The 17,301-nt window shown below is 40.4% G+C and overlaps 1 protein-coding gene and 1 long non-coding RNA gene across 2 annotated transcripts in view; one reads left to right on the forward strand and one right to left on the reverse strand.

Moving 5' to 3' along the window:
- Positions 1–1,698, forward strand: part of LOC124795292 (protein patched) — a 149,013-nt gene extending 147,315 nt beyond the window's left edge. The window contains exon 23 of the mRNA XM_047259250.1: positions 332–1,698. Within this exon, the coding sequence (XP_047115206.1) occupies positions 332–426 (95 nt within the window). The 3' untranslated portion in view covers positions 427–1,698. The remainder of the gene's footprint in view (positions 1–331) is intronic.
- LOC124795293 overlaps positions 1–17,301 on the reverse strand; it is a 41,878-nt gene that overhangs the window by 3,781 nt on the left and 20,796 nt on the right. The gene's annotated exons all lie outside the window — the stretch shown is intronic.

Genomic DNA, 17,301 nt, shown 5'->3' on the forward strand with positions numbered 1-17,301 from the left:
TCTCATGTTACCTTCCTGACAGACAATGGCAAAATTCAGTAAGTTATTCCTTCGGCTGTAGCCTCGTAGCAGTATCTACTTCACTCCTATTGCAAGTGCAGACTCTATGGCATGATCTTTCTAAAAGACTACCACAGAACTACTGTATGTAGTTCTCTGGAATGGTACTATGATAGCTGTAATTATCATCTTTTGTTTTTAAGATCTTATTTTCATTCTGAAGAAGTAAATAATCACTTACAACTCTGTGCATCTATCAGCTATAATTTTAAAAGAAATATCTTTTGGAAAGTATAATTTGCTGAAAAAAAAATTGTTGTTGCCTCTTCAGGTACAATGGAAAGGGAATGCAGTAGCAAGTCTCGCCAGAGTCGTCGGAGGGATTCAAGCTCTGAGCGTGATTCCACAGACAAAAATGCTTCTTAACCTATCATTTATATATCATGTTACCATTGTCCATAGGACATTCAACAAACAAGTATAAATTAATGTACCTGCACAATTCACAATTAGTGTGTACCTCACAAACCTTAAGTGTATGTATTTCTAACTCCAGGGTCATTTAAAACATCTACACTACTGGCCTCTTAAGAGATACAATTAGTTGCAGCCATAATGTTACCAGTCTTTATAAAAACAAACCAATGATTAATATATACAGTTTTGTATGAAAAAGAACTCAACACAAGTGGTTATTCTAGAGAAATTTGTTGCACTAGTTTAAGCACTTGTATTAAGAAACTATTTTCATACTTTCCAGTATTTTGAAATGTAGAAAGAAGTCAAATACATTTTCTAAGAGCTTGTTAATCAAGTTTCCGAATGTTGCTTTATTCGCTAACACTTTCAATTTTAGCATGGTTGTAAGTAATGTCAGAAATGTTTAAAAAGAAAAAGGATTTCTTAGAAAAATTATGTTATATGATTATATTTTAATAAAAATCATATTAAATAAACCTACTTAAATTTTATATGAAATTAAATGAATAGTTATGGCATTAGGTTTAGATCAAATAGTATGCCCAGTTTATTTTATCACTTTTAACTGAAGAGGTGTTGGCAAAGGTGTAGTTAAATGCCCGGAGTTAAGGAAGACAGGTCCCCTTTTGTCTGAGGGGAATCACTGCACCATTACTTTAATCATATAGTACTATTTATATTATCAATTCAGATTTCATTTAATTTATGGACTGCATAATGCAGCTTTGTGCTTGTAAATGCATTTACGTCATTTCTTCATAACACATATATATATTCATAAACATACATATATATTATTTATAAAAATGAGAGTTTTTAATTTTATACTATTTGTACAGAAAGTGTGCCACTTTATTTGTATATTGGATCGTTATAAGGAGCCAAATATTACTTAGCAATAATGCACAACGAAAAATGTACAAAAATGTAAATAATTGTACAGACAATCAAAGATGTAACTATACTTAATATATGTAAATTGTATTCTATGTAAATAATTTAACAAGTGTAAAACTATGTTTTACAGATACAAATACCTCTTAAGAAGATTGTAACATATGTATGAACTACTTTCTTGGTAACTAAATGAACCAAGGAATTTGTATGTACTTAGTCACACTTATTTAAAAAAGACATATTGCAGAAAAATACAGAAACTTCTGTGGCAAAAAATCTGTCATGATCAAAAATGAAGACTGTATTGAATGTGTAGTCAAGGAAAATGATAACTGAAAAATATACTTTCTTTCGTAAACTTTTAAAAAGAGAAATGCATTTATTTATTTTGATACCCTGAGTGCTAATAGCTGCTCCTCTAACTGCTGTTATTCTGTACTTCACTCTAGCCCAAAGCCAAAAAAATATTTACATCAACTACTTTAGATTCAATACTTATTTTAACTCTGTTATAACTATACCAAGGCATATGTTTATATTTTGATCACTGTTATAAGTTGCCTGTCACTTTTCTCAGCATTATCCAAGAGTACTTCCTCTTCATTTTCTCCTTGGTCTTTCCCAACTAACCTAGAGACCTGAAAGTTTGAGAGCCACCTTTTGTTTATGCTGCTGCTAAGTGCTGCACCAAATGCATGTTTCTATCATTGACAAGCTCTTACAATGAAGTATAAAAAGTTTATACAGAGTGTAATAACTTCTGTATACACATTTTAAAGTGTTTAGAGGAGTTAAAAAGAAACTTGTTATGTGACAAAAATGTCACAGGTAGACCATTCCCCACTAAGGGTCCATGAAGGTTTTGATGCCAGTGATGATCACAGTGTTCAGACTGCCATGTAATGAATATTGTTTTAAGGATGTTGCTGAACATGGCATCCATTGACGTTAATGCTCAACTGGGCTCTGCATACTAATTACTGTCTAACACTGCAAAACTGGGAGTTTCACAAATAATGGCTGCAGCTTCAGCCAAATGGGCAACCATCTCTTCTGGAGTGTCTCTCAGTGTCTGATACACCAAATACTCCCCCCCCCCCCTCCCCAACAAAAAAGAAATTCATAGGAATGAGGTTGGGAGAATGAGAAGGCCACAAAACTGTTCAAGTCCTCCCAATCTAGCAGTTGGGGAAAACATTGTTTAAATGCTCAGACACCAATGGTAAAATGGAGTGGGTCCCCGTTATGCTGGAATAATTGTTGCCTCACTCCTTGCTGAATATTCTCCAACATTTTCCATGATATTTCACAGAGAAAGGTATTGCAGTTTCTTACAGCAAGTGGGTTAGGCAGAAGACACCTACCAATCAGATGGCCATAAACACACTAGCCAACACTTTATGGTGAATCTCTGTTTATGGTGGAATACAAGAGTTGTCTTAGGATTTTCCAATTTACACATCAACAGTTGATAGGCCTTATACCTTCTGATACTTGAATGGATGTGTGCCCATCTCATGCAGTACTTTCCACACAATGACACTAGGTATATTAAGTTCCTTGGCCATTGATTGTGTCCTGGTACTGGGATGTCCTCAGTTTGGAGTGTCACAGCTTCCTCAAATTGAGTAATTTACTCTCTTCAAGGTCTACCATTGTCCATTCGGTCTGGTCTAAGGAATCCTGTTCCACGAAGAAGGCCACAAGTGTTTGAAATGTGACATGGTTTGGTAACCTCATCCCTGGAAAACATTCTGCATATAGGTACTTTGCTGCTGTCTGATACATTACGCCTCCCAGTAAATGAGATGTGTATCAGTTAATTAAGTTAGAATGTAATCTGCCACTGAGAACTGGTACACACCAGCACAAAGCTTCACAAAAACAATAATAATTTTGATGATGAATTTTGTCCGAAAGCTGAAAGTTTCTAGCAATCTGTTTCATTCTGCCTGTCTGTGATTCAACACCACTTCTATCATTTCCGTATTGTTATTATTCCAGCCCAAACTTTCCACTGTTTACTACTGTAACTGTATGTCCAGGGATTTGGATACATCTAGCAGTAATAAAAACGGTAGTTTCACAGTGGTGTGCACATAAGGTGTGAGATAATACCAAGTGGCAAGGAGCAGTGTACTACATTACTCTCCAGCCAACAGCATCTTTTTGTCATATCTGCCTATAGCATGTGCACTGGGGTGCTTGCAGAACATTTAGTATGGATTTTCATGTTAGTTTTGGTAAGGTGAGGTTACTGAGTCACTGCAGTGATCATTGTGGTAGACATAAAATAAACATGACAAGCATTATATTAAGATGGGACAGCAATAGTTTTCCAATACGTACATGAATTCGACTAGATAGTCAGAAGCAGAAACATTGGTCAGTTGTAGGTATTATCTTTGCACTGCCAGAACCTTATCAAGGTAGGCAATTGCTGGAAGGTAAGATGCAAATCAGATTCCAATATCAATGTGTTGCCTGTGATGCAGCCGAAACAACTTGAGCATTGCCGTAAGGAAGTCCAGCATCAAACCCTTCAAGGACCCCTAGCAGGGAAACTGTACTTGTGACATTTGTGCGACATAATGGAACTGATGCTTTTAATTTCCTCTAATAACTCTACAAATTTGTATAGGTAGTTTTTGTTACATCCTGCAGAGCCTGATTCATGACATCAAATGACCTTGTTACTTAAACTGATGTCAAATACAAATGATAATATGCAATGTATCACATAAAAACCATTTTGAAAATGATTGTGGGAGGTAAATGTCTCGAGTAGAAACACTTGGTTTGGAATGACCATAAAATATGAATCACGAAAGTCACACAATCTAGGTTATGTTTATTTTGCTACATAATCATTATTACTCCCCAACTGCTGTTGGTACTATAGAACTTTGACAAAGCAAGTTCCTTCATGTGGGGTCGGGAAATGTGCCTAGTGGCTCACTAGCTGAATGACAGACTACAAATCCGGAGATCTGGGATTCAATCTCCAGTTAGTCCTTGGATATTCAGCTGCCACCCTCTATAATTTCTTTCACCTCCAGCAATGACTGCAGATGTGAAAACTTAATGCAAACTTAACAGATACTGGGTGCAACACCACAACTAAAAAGATCCCACCTAAACTTCTAAAATGTTTAAACAGTGTGTACAGCAATGTACGAGCACATATTAAGCTATCAGAATGATACAAGTCATTCTTTATGGCTTGCGCCAACTTCAAGCACTTCTTTTATTAGATCACACAAACCTCATAGTATTTTATCAGTTTTAGATATCGCTTTCTTTTAAAGGTTATCTTCGCATAGCTAATGACGCATTTAGATAGCATGGAACAAGTTGACTGAAGTAACAAATTGGTTTCATGATTAAGGTGGTGAGTTACATACCAACTCAATCAAACAAACATGCAAGTTATTTAATTAAACTACTGATGGAAACCAAAATGACAGCTTACACAAGTATAAATTTCACACTTTTACAGTGCATATAATCTCATAAGGGGGCGGGGGTCAGTGGATGCATGAAGTGTGACAAAAGAGAGAGAAACCTTCTACATTACCAAACCTTACAAATGTGTTGCTGCATGGCTCTCACAATGATGCCACATGCTTCTACATTTCATTTTTGTAACTTCCAAATATCAAAAACAGGAATCCTGCTTCTAGACTGTATAAACATGGTGAGTAAATAAATATCTTGCCTGCATGTAAAGCACTTAATGTTTGGTGCAATGATCAGGCATTTATTTATAGATTGCCCTTGTATGTCTGCAGATAAACATTCACAGCTACATATCATTTGTTGGCGATGAACAATTTGGTTGCACGGTGAGTTAGATTATAATATCACTGAAACATGGCTACAATGCATTATGGAAGAGACCAGCATTATGACAAGGTACCCAGAATGACACAAATTGTCACTGACTGACAACAGATGGTGGTAGATGTACAGCACATTTCAAAACTACATTGCCCTCTGAGATTATATGCTCTATAATAGTCTATGTGACTTAAGCGATTAATCTAGGGACATCAGACTGCTGAAAACTCTAGTGAGTACACTTGACACAAAAAGCATTATCATTCCTGCCAATCTCACTGATTCAGAAGACACACGAGCAATCTAGATGCAGTTATTGTACCTGCTGGCATTCACAGCAATCAGATGGACAGCTGACAGAGTGTACTCCACAGCTAACCAAAAGAAGTGCTGCAAACAAAATGTTTCAACACAATGAAATTTTGGTGTGTTTGGGATTTGGATACTGCTAAGCTAGGTTATAAGATACCATATAAATTTGCGAGGGACTCTGTGTGAAATACATATTATGTAGCAATAAAATGCAAAATAAATGGCCAGTACATGATTCAAGCTGCTTGAATGTGAGTTTGAACTCTACCCTTAATGACTAAATCCACTGGCTCAGTGCCCACCATCTTACTCACTTCACGAAACTAAAAACAGATATATGGTGAAAATATTATAGTTACAAAGCAACAACAGACATACACAGTAAACAGTGGCAGAAAATATTAGCTTTGAGAAGTGGTAAGGTCTTTCATTTAACAACAAGAAAGGAAAGAGATGGAGCAATGACCCACTTCAGAAATGAAGTTGAAAGTCAATCACGAAGCCAGGGCAAGTGAAACATAGCACAGGAGAAGGCAAAAAATTGGAAAATCATGATGACAGGTGATATTTGAAAACTTAAAGGTGCAAAGAGAGTGGAAAAAAGGAGCTAATAAAAGGGCAGATTGAAACTAAAGGTATAGATGAGAGAAAAATGGACAGCAATCAAGAAGCAGAAAATTAAAAGCACATGGTGGGGATGTCATCACGAAACACAACAGAATATGAAGAGAGAGACAAAAATTCAAATCCGGTGGACAATGAAGGCTAAAATCAGTGGATATGGGAGACGCTGTGAATGGGATTTGGACAACGAGTGATTGGAATATTTAGAAAGCATTCTAATTGACTGCATGAGCCAGGAACTGGTATGTATGGAAACGCCCACTGAGGATAAAAAGTTCTTAAAGTTTAAGAACACCCATTACCATGAATGCTGTCCCCTTGTCATATATGCTGACTTTGAGTGCTTACTAGTTTGTGTGGTGCTCTGTGAAGATGTTCCCACAGCCTCTCACACAGGTTGGGACAAGCAGTGGGTAGGAATAAAGAACATAATGTTTAGGAATTTCCCATCTGCAATATTCTGAGAAGATGGAGCTACGGAAAAAAATTGAAATTCCTTCGTGATGAGTACACACTCTCTACCCATTCTTCTTTGTCACAGCTTAGTGGTGGTGAGGGTGACATATATAACTAAATAGCAGTTGCACATCTGCAAATGTATGGCATATGTTATCTATTGAATCAGATACTACCACTGACAGTGCTACAGACAACAGTTGGCAACAAGAGTAAGAAACTTAAGGCATGGAAAGGTACAGGAGTTGGCCAGTTTTTTACAGAGGTTGAGAGACAAGTACAGTACTCCTGGCAGTTTCAGGAGGGAAATGGGTGAGCAGCATTTATTTTGGGATGCAGTTTCAGAAAATAAGAGCCTCAGTTGGGGAGTTAGTTGTGTTCTGGGTCAGAATACTATTCTGTAAGAAGAAATGCTACTCTTTAGTTGTTTCTAAAGTGAGTAACATTTAGTGACTTGGATGCACCAAAAATGTGCATGTGAATATAGTATAATCAGAAGTGATTGAATTGGACTGATGAGGTTAAAGGGACCAAACTATGAGGTTATCAGTCCTTCAATCCTATATGTGTCAAGCCAGGAAGAGTCCTCAGAGAAGGAGGACACTGAAGACAAATCTGACGAACCTGACTGTAACCGAGAATCAATAAAACCAAGAGACAGAAGCAAGTAGAAGTGAGAGAAGGGTAAGGAGGTGAAGATGGGTGAGTTGCTCTCCCAAGAAACAAATGGCAGTCCCTGAGACATGTTATGCAATGGGAGATGCACCTGCTGCATATGACCAGTGTTTCCTCACCCTACATTACCACAAAAAGTCAGTGATGTCAACAAGCTGATAAAATCTCAAGAAAGAGAACAATGATGACAGGACAGTAAACCAACAGACGCAAAAGAATAAGGGGAATTAAAAAGGTGAAGGCAACTCTCCAATTCCTCAAGTGGCCAACATGGCCAATGTGCCCTACCTCACAGAGGAGTAGAAGCCATCTCCACATGTAAACACAGAACCGGATCAGCTGCCCTGCACTGCTCGCTAGCACCAGAGGCAACATGTTTGCAAGTTTAAGTTTCCACTGTAGGGCAAACAAATTAGGGCAGTGCAGTAGGACGTGGGCCACCACCAGACATGCACCACAATGACAGTGGGGTGGATCCGTATGTTGTAGGATGTAGCCATGAGTCAGCCAAGTGTGGCCAATATGAAGCCAACCGAGAATGGTAGATTGCCTGTGAAAAGCAAGAAAGTGAAGACTGCCACATGACTGTGACTCCATTTATTACTTGCAGTTTGTTCAGAGAAACGACGGCAAACCCATTCATATTTCAAGCCTCCAATAATTGATAACATAGGGTCAACTGAACGCTGAGTTCCGATATCCCACCTCCAAAGTCAGTATCTTTGTAGCCAGCTTGGCTAACTGGTCAGCTTGTTTGTTCCCTGAGATCCCAATGTGATCTGGGGTCTAGACAAAGACAACCATCTAGCTTGATGGAGGTCGGAAAGGAGATCCTAGACAGTCACAACCATTGGGTGTCAAGGGTAGCACAGGTCAATAGCCTGAAGGCTACTCAGGGAGTCACTGCAGATTAAGGTGGTTTCTGGAGCAAGAACAAACATGATTGAGGACTCAGGCGATGACCACCAATTCTGCAGTGAATACACTGCATCCGTTTGGCAGGGAACATAGTTCCCTATACTTTACATGTGTGTAGGGCATAAAGGACGGCCAGGAACAAGTGGCAAAAAACAATGGGGTCAACACAGTCTTTTGGTCAAAAATAGGCCAAGACAGATCTAAGTACAGGGTACACACCATGGAGGCCTATGCAATTGCTCCGTGACAAAAGACGACTGTAGAGGAAAGTTGGAGTTCAGAGCAGAGACAGTGTATGCAGTCCGTGATCGTGACTCCAGTCCTGGGCCTCTAATGTGGTAGATGGCTCTCGAGACTCAGGAGGAGGACATGATATTTCAGATGCTCAGAGGAGCAGTAAATTTGTATCATATAGTTGAGCTGTAGTTGTTGGTGCCTGTTCTGTAGTGCCAGTAGGCTGTTCACAGGGCTGGCCCAAAAGGCACCTGCTACAAGTTGAACCCCACAATGGTTATCAGGTCCAGCATCCACAATGCTAAAAACAATGTCGAGCCATATGCCAGATTCCCATGATCAAGACATAATAATAATAATAATAAAGATTTTATTGTCTTTAGGCCATTACAGCAATTGGCAATGTCAAATGAAGTTACAATTTATAATACAGTGTGATAAGGTATTGACTACTGAAATATTTTAGCTTATATTACAATAAATGTACAGTGGGTCATCTGTTGGATTACTGCATTTTACAGTTGAAGAATTCATTGATATCATAGAATGGGTGGGAAATAAACCATTCATGCAGTCTTTCTTTGAATGTATGTTCAGGAAGATCCTGTATGGCATGTGGCAGCTTATTAAATAGTTTGTGCCCTGAGACTTCATAGCTATTTATTGATTTTGATAGTCTGTGGTAAGGTGTGTATATGTGTTTGATGCTTCTTGTGATGTAACAATGTACATTTTCTCTATGTTTCACATATTTTAGGTTCTTCTTTGTAAAGATTAAGACATTGTATATATAGAGGTTTATTACAGTCATAATTTTTTGTATATTAAATAAGGGTTTGCAGTGAGCCTTATGTGAGGAATTTGTAATTATCCTAATGGCTTTCTTCTGCAATAATAGGATGTCATGTATATGACTGCAGTTACCCCACAAGATAATGCCATAGGATATTATACTTTGGAAAAATGCAAAATAAGATGAGCTGATGTATGTTTCAGGTACACAATTTCTGAGTTGTCTTAATAAATAAATTACTCTAAATAGCTTACTACTAATATAATTTACATGTTGGCACCAGGATAACTTTTCGTCTAAATGAACTCCCAGGAATTTAACAGAACTAGGGTCATCAGATAGTGGCTTGTCTCTTAGAGTGAAGATTATCTGCTGAGTTTTATTTTCATTTAGCAGGAAACCATTTGCTCTGAACCAATATGCTGCATGAGTGAGTGTATTTTCGTCTTGGTGGCTGAAAACCGGAAGCCATGAGTGAGATTCCAAGACTGTGCCTTACATATGGCACCCTGCAGTCAATGTTCAGCAACACCTGAAGTTGAGGAGCAACAGTAAATGCAAAAATTGTCAGCATATGGGTAGGGAACACTGTAGGTCTCATAGCTGTAGCTAGACCATTGATAACCAGTACAAAAAGGGTTTGCCACTGTACTCCATTCTCCTGCACATGGGGTACTAGGAAAAGCACCAATTTGAACCTGGAAAGCACAGTACAACAAGAAGTTCCAGATAAAAATTGGGAGAAGGCCTCAGAGACCCCACTCGTGTAGGGTAATGAGGTTGTTATGACACCAGTTGATGTCATAAACCTTCTGCAAGTCGAAGAGACTAGTGATAAGGTGTTGATGACAGACAAGAGCTGTTTAGATAGCAGACTCCATGCAGTCCACATTGTCAGCATTAGAACAGCCTAGGCACAAGCTATCATCGGACAGAGTCAAAAGACCCCGAGACTCGAGGTACAATACAGCCACTGGCTCACCGTACATTTGAGCAAGTTGCAGAAAGCATTTGTGAAACTAATTAGGTGACAGCTATTCTGCTCCAGGGAGTGTTTACCCAGTTTCAGTACCAGGACAATCACGCTTTCTCGTCAATGGGATGGGAACTAACCCTCACTCCAGATGCATTTGAAAATGGCAAGGACATGATGTTGGCAATCCACCAATAGGTGTTTGAGCATTTGACTGCAGATGTGGTCTAGTCCTGGAATCATGTCATGGCAAATGTTTACAGTACTGAGGAATTACCACTCATTGGGTGGAACATTATAGGGCTTCACGTGATGTGTAGTGAAAGGTAAGTGACTTTGTTCCACTCGCTGTTTGAGCCCACAAAATGCAAGCCGTGATTCTCAGATGCAAAAGCTCAAGCATACTGCAGAGCACAACGTTTGGCGACAGCATCTGCGTCAGTGTAGACAACACACTTCATGGAGACACCAGATAAACCTGTGGGGGAATGGTGTCCTTAGAGGCATCAAAACTTTGCACAAACCTGTGAAGAAGGGGTACTTGGCCCAAAGTGGCAATCACAGTTATTTCTGATGTCTGAAGTGTCTTCTGATGGTAGAATCCCATGAAAGGGATTCGTTAAGTCTGCTGCCGAGAGAATGGCTGCAGTTGTGTTCTGGACAGGCATATCAATACTTCCACATGGCAGGTTGCTACGAGTGATAGCAGTGGCAAATGCATCCCAGTCAGCATTGGTTAGAGGCCACCTTGGTGGAGGTCCAGTTGAGAGATACTGAGGGAGGGACAGAATGATCGAAATGTGATCACTATTACATTGGTCATCACGGACTCTCCAATTGATGGGGAGTGGGGGGGAGGGGGCAGTGGAAGGAAGGCCAGGGTTGCAGATGGAAAGATATCAACGGCTGAATATGATCCAAATGCCACACTGAAGTGTGTGGGGGCACCGATAATCAAGAGACAAAGATTGAGCTCTGGGAGCAAAATTTCAATCACTTGACTGCAGCCAGTGGACATAGTTCCACCCCATAAGGGACTGTGGGCACTGAAGCAACCCAAAATCAGTTGGATGGAGGGAGCTGAGAAACCAGTGCAGACAGCATGGCCTGGGACACTTCACCATTGGGTGGGAGATACAAATTACAGCGAAGTCCTCAAATGAACAGCCACAGCCACCAAAGTCTTATTGAGTGGCACATGTTTGCTGTAGACAGGGCTCAAAATGTACAAGCAACCTCCCAGCCCTTTCACAGTTAGCTTGATTCTTAAATAGCCCCAATAGCTATGGAGGGCAGCGGTTAGCAATTCAGGAAGCAAGTGTCCTGAAGGGCAATGCAGAAAGCAGACATCATAGCTGAGCGAGGTGGTGGAAAAAACTGCTACATTTCCATTGGAGGATCATGTAATCAGTATCCTGAGAGGGTGTGAAGTAACAAAGTGTGCAGCGAAGGATCAAAGGATACAGTTTATGTCCAATGGTCATTTGCTGCCACCAAATGCAAGGATACAGCATCAATATACATGGGTTCTGAAATAGGTTGTGTTGGGGGATTTGGCAGCACCAGTGGAGTTACCGTGGAGTTACCAGGAACTCTGCCTTGGGTATAGAGTCAGAACATACAAGGTCCAACAGCATGGGGACTACTGGCACCTTCATCATCTTGCCAGTCTTCTTTTTGTCTCTCTTCTGCTTGGATGATTTCGATGTCTGGGAAGGCTCAGTCCTAGTTTCAAGGACAGAGGAGGAACACGGAGCTCTACAACCAGCAATCTGTGACTTCTTACTCCAATGGCTGGTATTCGGTCACAGTCAGCAGAATCCTGGGAGGGGAGCATCCCCAGGGACCACTTCCTAGTGAGAGATGCCAGCAGAGGGTGTCGCTTCTCCAGTTGGCAGTTGGGGATTGACATCACCCACGGATGGGGAGTCAACACTCCCAAAGTGAATGTGGGGGAACAAGAGGAGAGCTCCTACCACCAAAGGAGTGGGTGTAGTCGAGTGGCTCTGAGAGCCCAAAGCAGAAGGCATGGAGGGTCAGGGTGATGTCGCGAGACAGGACAACATCGTCATAGACTTAGCAAATATCATCATCATACATACAGAATGCAATCAGATTTCTTCTTGGTCTCCTGATACATGGGTCAGTCAAGTCTTGTACTCTTGGATTTCCTTTTTTTCCTCTTTGGAAGATGGTGCACTCTGATGAAAAGGGGGAATGGTGCACCCCACTGTTGACACAGTTGGGGGAGGGGGGGGGGCACAAGTAGTGTCCATGTGCAACAGATGTCCACAATCCCTACAGGTGGGGCGGATGTCACAATGCAAAGACATGTGCCCGAATCTCATGCATCTGAAGCACTGCATGGAACTGAGAATACACAGTTTCACATTGTATTAACACACTATCTTCTTCACGCTTTCAGGCCACAAGTCACCTTCAAAGGCCAATGTGAAGGCCCTAGTATCAACCCTATTGTCCTCTGGCATCCGCTGGACACGACAGACAAAATGCACACCCCATCGTCCAAATTGATAAGCAACTCGTCGTCACTGGTCTGCAAAAGGTGGTCACAGTGGAAAATGATACCTTGTACCATACTGAGGCTATTATGGTGGCGGTAGTCATAGGAATGTCATCTAGCTTGCCACAGATAAGCGGCACCTTTGACTGAGCAGAGGACATCATTTTAATGAGTACTGAACTTCTTTTAATTTTTGAAATCACTGTTACTTCCCAAACCTGTCCTCAAGGTGTTCAACAAAGAATAATGCCGTTCTGGCCAAAAGGAAATGTCATCAGTCCAAGACCAAAGTATTTTGGGAGAGTATTTCTCCCCTTCCAGGAGACGAGGTACTGGCGGAATTAAAGCTGTGAGGACAGGTTGTGAGTCATGCTTGGGTAGCTCAGTTGGTAGAGCACTTGCCCGTGAAAGGCAAAGGTGCCGAGTTCGAGTCTCAGTCCAGCACACAGTTTTAATCCTGCCAGGAAGTTTTATTTCTCCCCTTGTCTTTAAGCCCTACATTTCTCCCATGGTGCAGCAAGGGAAGGAAACACTGTACGGTCACATTTCTCAGCTTTGTAGTAATTCTTTCCCTTGGAAGAATCTGCTGGGGCCGTGTGGCCATCAGCAGAAGAAAATTCGAGTCACTTTGTTTGCGAGTCATCTGCCTTTTCTTGCCACCATAAGAGAGCCAGTGGTGACATGAGCACTGTATTTTAGTAAAAAAAATAAATACCATGTCTACAGGGAAAGGAGTGTTTCACATGGAAGGAATAGCAATTCTCAAAGCACACAAAGTGCTCTTCTTTGTTGGTATCCATCAGTGAGATCAACAGAGGCTTGCAAGGTGTAGTGTGGGAATACAACAGGCGCAGATTTCAGACAGCCTACACAATATTTAAGGTGGGCGAAAGACTTCCGATATTAATACACCAAAGTTTAATAAATTATTGAGATCATTTAATATAGTTCGGATATAATAGAGGGAATTAATATAGTTCTTAATTTATAAAGACATTTCAGGTACTGCCATCATCACATGTGTAATTAAGTTTAAAGGAATATAAGAATGAGAGCTGTTAATCATAAATTACCATGGAAAAAACTCAGCAAAATTTTGAATTTACAAAACAGAGTTCACTGTAAGTTGAAATAAAAGTTATGCTTAAGTAACTACCAACTTGTCTCAAAGTTTATAGAAATACAATAGTTCATACATCATGTATGTGCAACACCACCATAAAACTTAAATTTTAAATATACAGGGTGTCCCCAAGCCTTTCCCTGATTAGAAACATGCATAAGGCAGAAAATATGACACATAGACACAAGAGATTTATCTTGAAGTACAGGTAATATATTCAAGTTTGTGTACATGCACATAATTAATAAATTTCGACATGTGCTCCTTTCGTTGTCCAATGGATATCCAGGCAATATTCCAATGCCACCCATGTGTTACTCAACATTTTGTGAGAGATGGATGTTATGATGTTAATAATTCTGCACCCTAATGCTGCAATGTCATTCACTGGTGTTTGGTAAACCTGGTCCCTGACATAACCCCAAAGAAAGAAATCCAGTGGTGTTATATCTGATGATCACAGAGGCCAGCTGACGGGACCATCACGCCCATTCCATCTTCCCGGAAATATTGCATCCAACTAGACAAGAACATCTACACAACCCACACCAACTTGCTGGAAAATTAAGTCCGGAATGTCCTGAATCTGTGACACAACAAATAACTGCAACATACCAAGATAGGTACTAAATATGATTGTCATTTCATTGAAGGAAAAAAGGTCCTATGATTATCTTGCACATGACCCATAGGCTAGAGGGACTGCATGATCTGGACTCTGTACACATAGACAAGAAGTTGTTTACATAGGATGCGGTGCACTGACATCTTCGGAATCTGCAACTCATGTGAGGCTCTGTGGGCTGACTTCCTGGGACTTCTCATGAAGGCATCTCTCACTGCCTGAATTTTCTACACACTAGGTCAAGGCCTGCCTGTTCTAAGGAGACCACAAACATTCCATGTTTCTTTAGACTTTGCATACCACATCTTGATGGTTGTCTATAGTTTGTTGTCTGACATTTTCTCTGGACTGTTTTTGGTGACTGTCTCTCATGACACCTGAAGATACCTTAGGCTGATCTGAGTACATTTTGTTTGCAAAAGGTATTCAATTCAACTGTTGTTACATTACTGAGCCCTGTAACAAACAAAGTAACAGTACATATGTACTATAATATCCCTTGGTCCATGCTAGCCAGTAGAAATCGTGGATCAATCAGCTGATCAGTTCAACAACCTTCCTATTGTTATTGGTTTAAAGTATGTATGAAGTGTGTGCAATGAAACAGTCATTGTTAGTGACCATATTGTTTAATTTGTGTTTAATGTGGAGTTTAGTAATGGCCGTAAAACAGTCTGTTGCATTTCAAAGGTAATTGTACATACTTAATTTTGATCAAAGGTTTCAGTGATGAACTGTTATGTACTACAAGCTTTTATAGGACTTCGACCATTTGTTGGTCGATGTTTGCTGTAGAACCTGTTTCAATAACATGGTCAAAAGCATAGAGAAAGTTTTCTCTGCTAAAAAGAACTCATTTCACTCGCAGACAATCATCGAATGACCAAATGTGAATGGCAGTGTTCCAATTCAAGAAGATCCTATAGAAGTTTTCTTTATCTTACATTTCAAGAACTTTACAGGCAACCATCGGAGTCGACAGCTGCTTCTGCACCACGAGAGTAACTTGCCTACATGTACGAAATTATGTATGCTGTGGAAGTAGTAGACACCACTCGAGATATTGTACTTCACAAACATACACAAACAGGGGCACTACACACACTAGTTCAATAACAATGAGTTCAATATTACCAGCTTAAAACATTGATTTCTTCTTTTGAGCAGTAATATTATAGGACACAAAAACTTGGAAATGTCACATGAAATTCAAGTTAAAAAGTATTTGTCTATGTGTTATATTTTACGTTTTATGAATGTTTGTAATCATTGGAAGATTACTAGACACCCACTATTTTGGCTTAACATGCTGCTGCTGTGATTATGAAAATTGTTTCCAGAAGCAGATATGGATTCTGTTGTGGTTGGCAAGAGAGCCAACACCATGTTACTAGAGGAGGCCGAAAGGCACGCGTTTTAGCTCACGCAGGCTGGCGTGAGGTCTGGAACAGGACCAGGAAATTAGAATTTAGAAAAACGGACGTAGCTGTTGGAATACTTAACTTTAATCCATTAATGATGAATGTTGGTCTTGACAGTACATGATTCACAATATCAATAGTAACTGATAATGGTGCCTTGCTAGGTCATAGCAAATGACGTAGCTGAAGGCTATGCTAAACTATCGTCTCGGCAAATGAGAACGTAGGTAGGCAGTGAACCATGGCTAGGAAAGTCGGCTGTACAACTGGGGCGAGTGCTAGGAAGTCTCTCTAGACCTGTCGTGTGGCGGCGCTCGGTCTGCAATCACTGATAGTGGCAACACGCGGGTCTGATGTATACTAACGGACCGTGGCCGATTTAAAGGCTACCACCTAGCAAGTGTGGTGTCTGGCGGTGACACCACAGATTCTGACTAATTTAAGTAAAGCATTTCTGACTAGCTGACAACTACCTGCAAGGTAATACAAAGGATCATCTATGATCATGGGACATGTAATCAGCATTTCGCCAACCTCTCCAGCTGTTACTACCAGCAATTAATCCTGATGATGCCACTGCTTCTTATTCAAGCAGCTCCCATTTGGCTTTAATCCTCATTTGGCCTCACCTACCTCAGAAAATAATTTGAGGAAGTGCTGTGAATCAAAAGTGGGTCCTTCCATACCAATGGAAGCAACATTAAGCAATCAGCCACAGGGGTGGTCTCTTTATTGTCTGTGAAATACAGACTAAACCTGAAGAAATGCAAAACTGTTACGAAATTAAGAAGATGAGACCTGGATAAATAGAGACAACAATAAAGTGATAGGATTTTCAAAGAGAGCATTAGACAACTAACTGAAAAAGGCAACAGAAATACAACAGACAATGAATGAGTAGATTAAAACTGTGTGCTGGACCGAGACTCGAACTCGAGACCTTTGTCTTCCGAGCACAAGTGCTCTACCATCTGAGAGACCCAAGCACGAGCCACGCCCCGTCCTCACAGCTTTACTTCTGCAAGGTTCGCAGGAGAGCTTCTGTAATGTTTGGAAGGTAGGAGATGAGATACTGGCAGAAGTAAAGCTGTGAGGACAGGGCATGAGTCGTGCTTGGGTAGCTCAAATGATAGAGCACTTGCCCGCAAAAGTCAAAGGTTCCGAATTTGAGTCTTGGTCCGGCACACACTTTTAATCTGCCAGGAAGTTTCATATCAGCACACACTCCGCTGCAGAGTGAAAATCTCATTCTGGAAACATCCCCCAGCCTGTGGCTAAGTCATGTCTCTACAATATCCTTTCTTTCAGAAGTGCTAGTTCTGCAAGGTTCACAGGAGAGCTTCTGTAAAGTTTGGAAGGTAGGATATGAGATACTGGCAGAAGTAAAGCTGTGAGAACAGGGCATG

The sequence above is a fragment of the Schistocerca piceifrons genome, chromosome 4 (genome assembly GCF_021461385.2).
Source record: "Schistocerca piceifrons isolate TAMUIC-IGC-003096 chromosome 4, iqSchPice1.1, whole genome shotgun sequence".
NCBI classification, from domain to species: Eukaryota; Metazoa; Arthropoda; class Insecta; order Orthoptera; family Acrididae; genus Schistocerca; species Schistocerca piceifrons.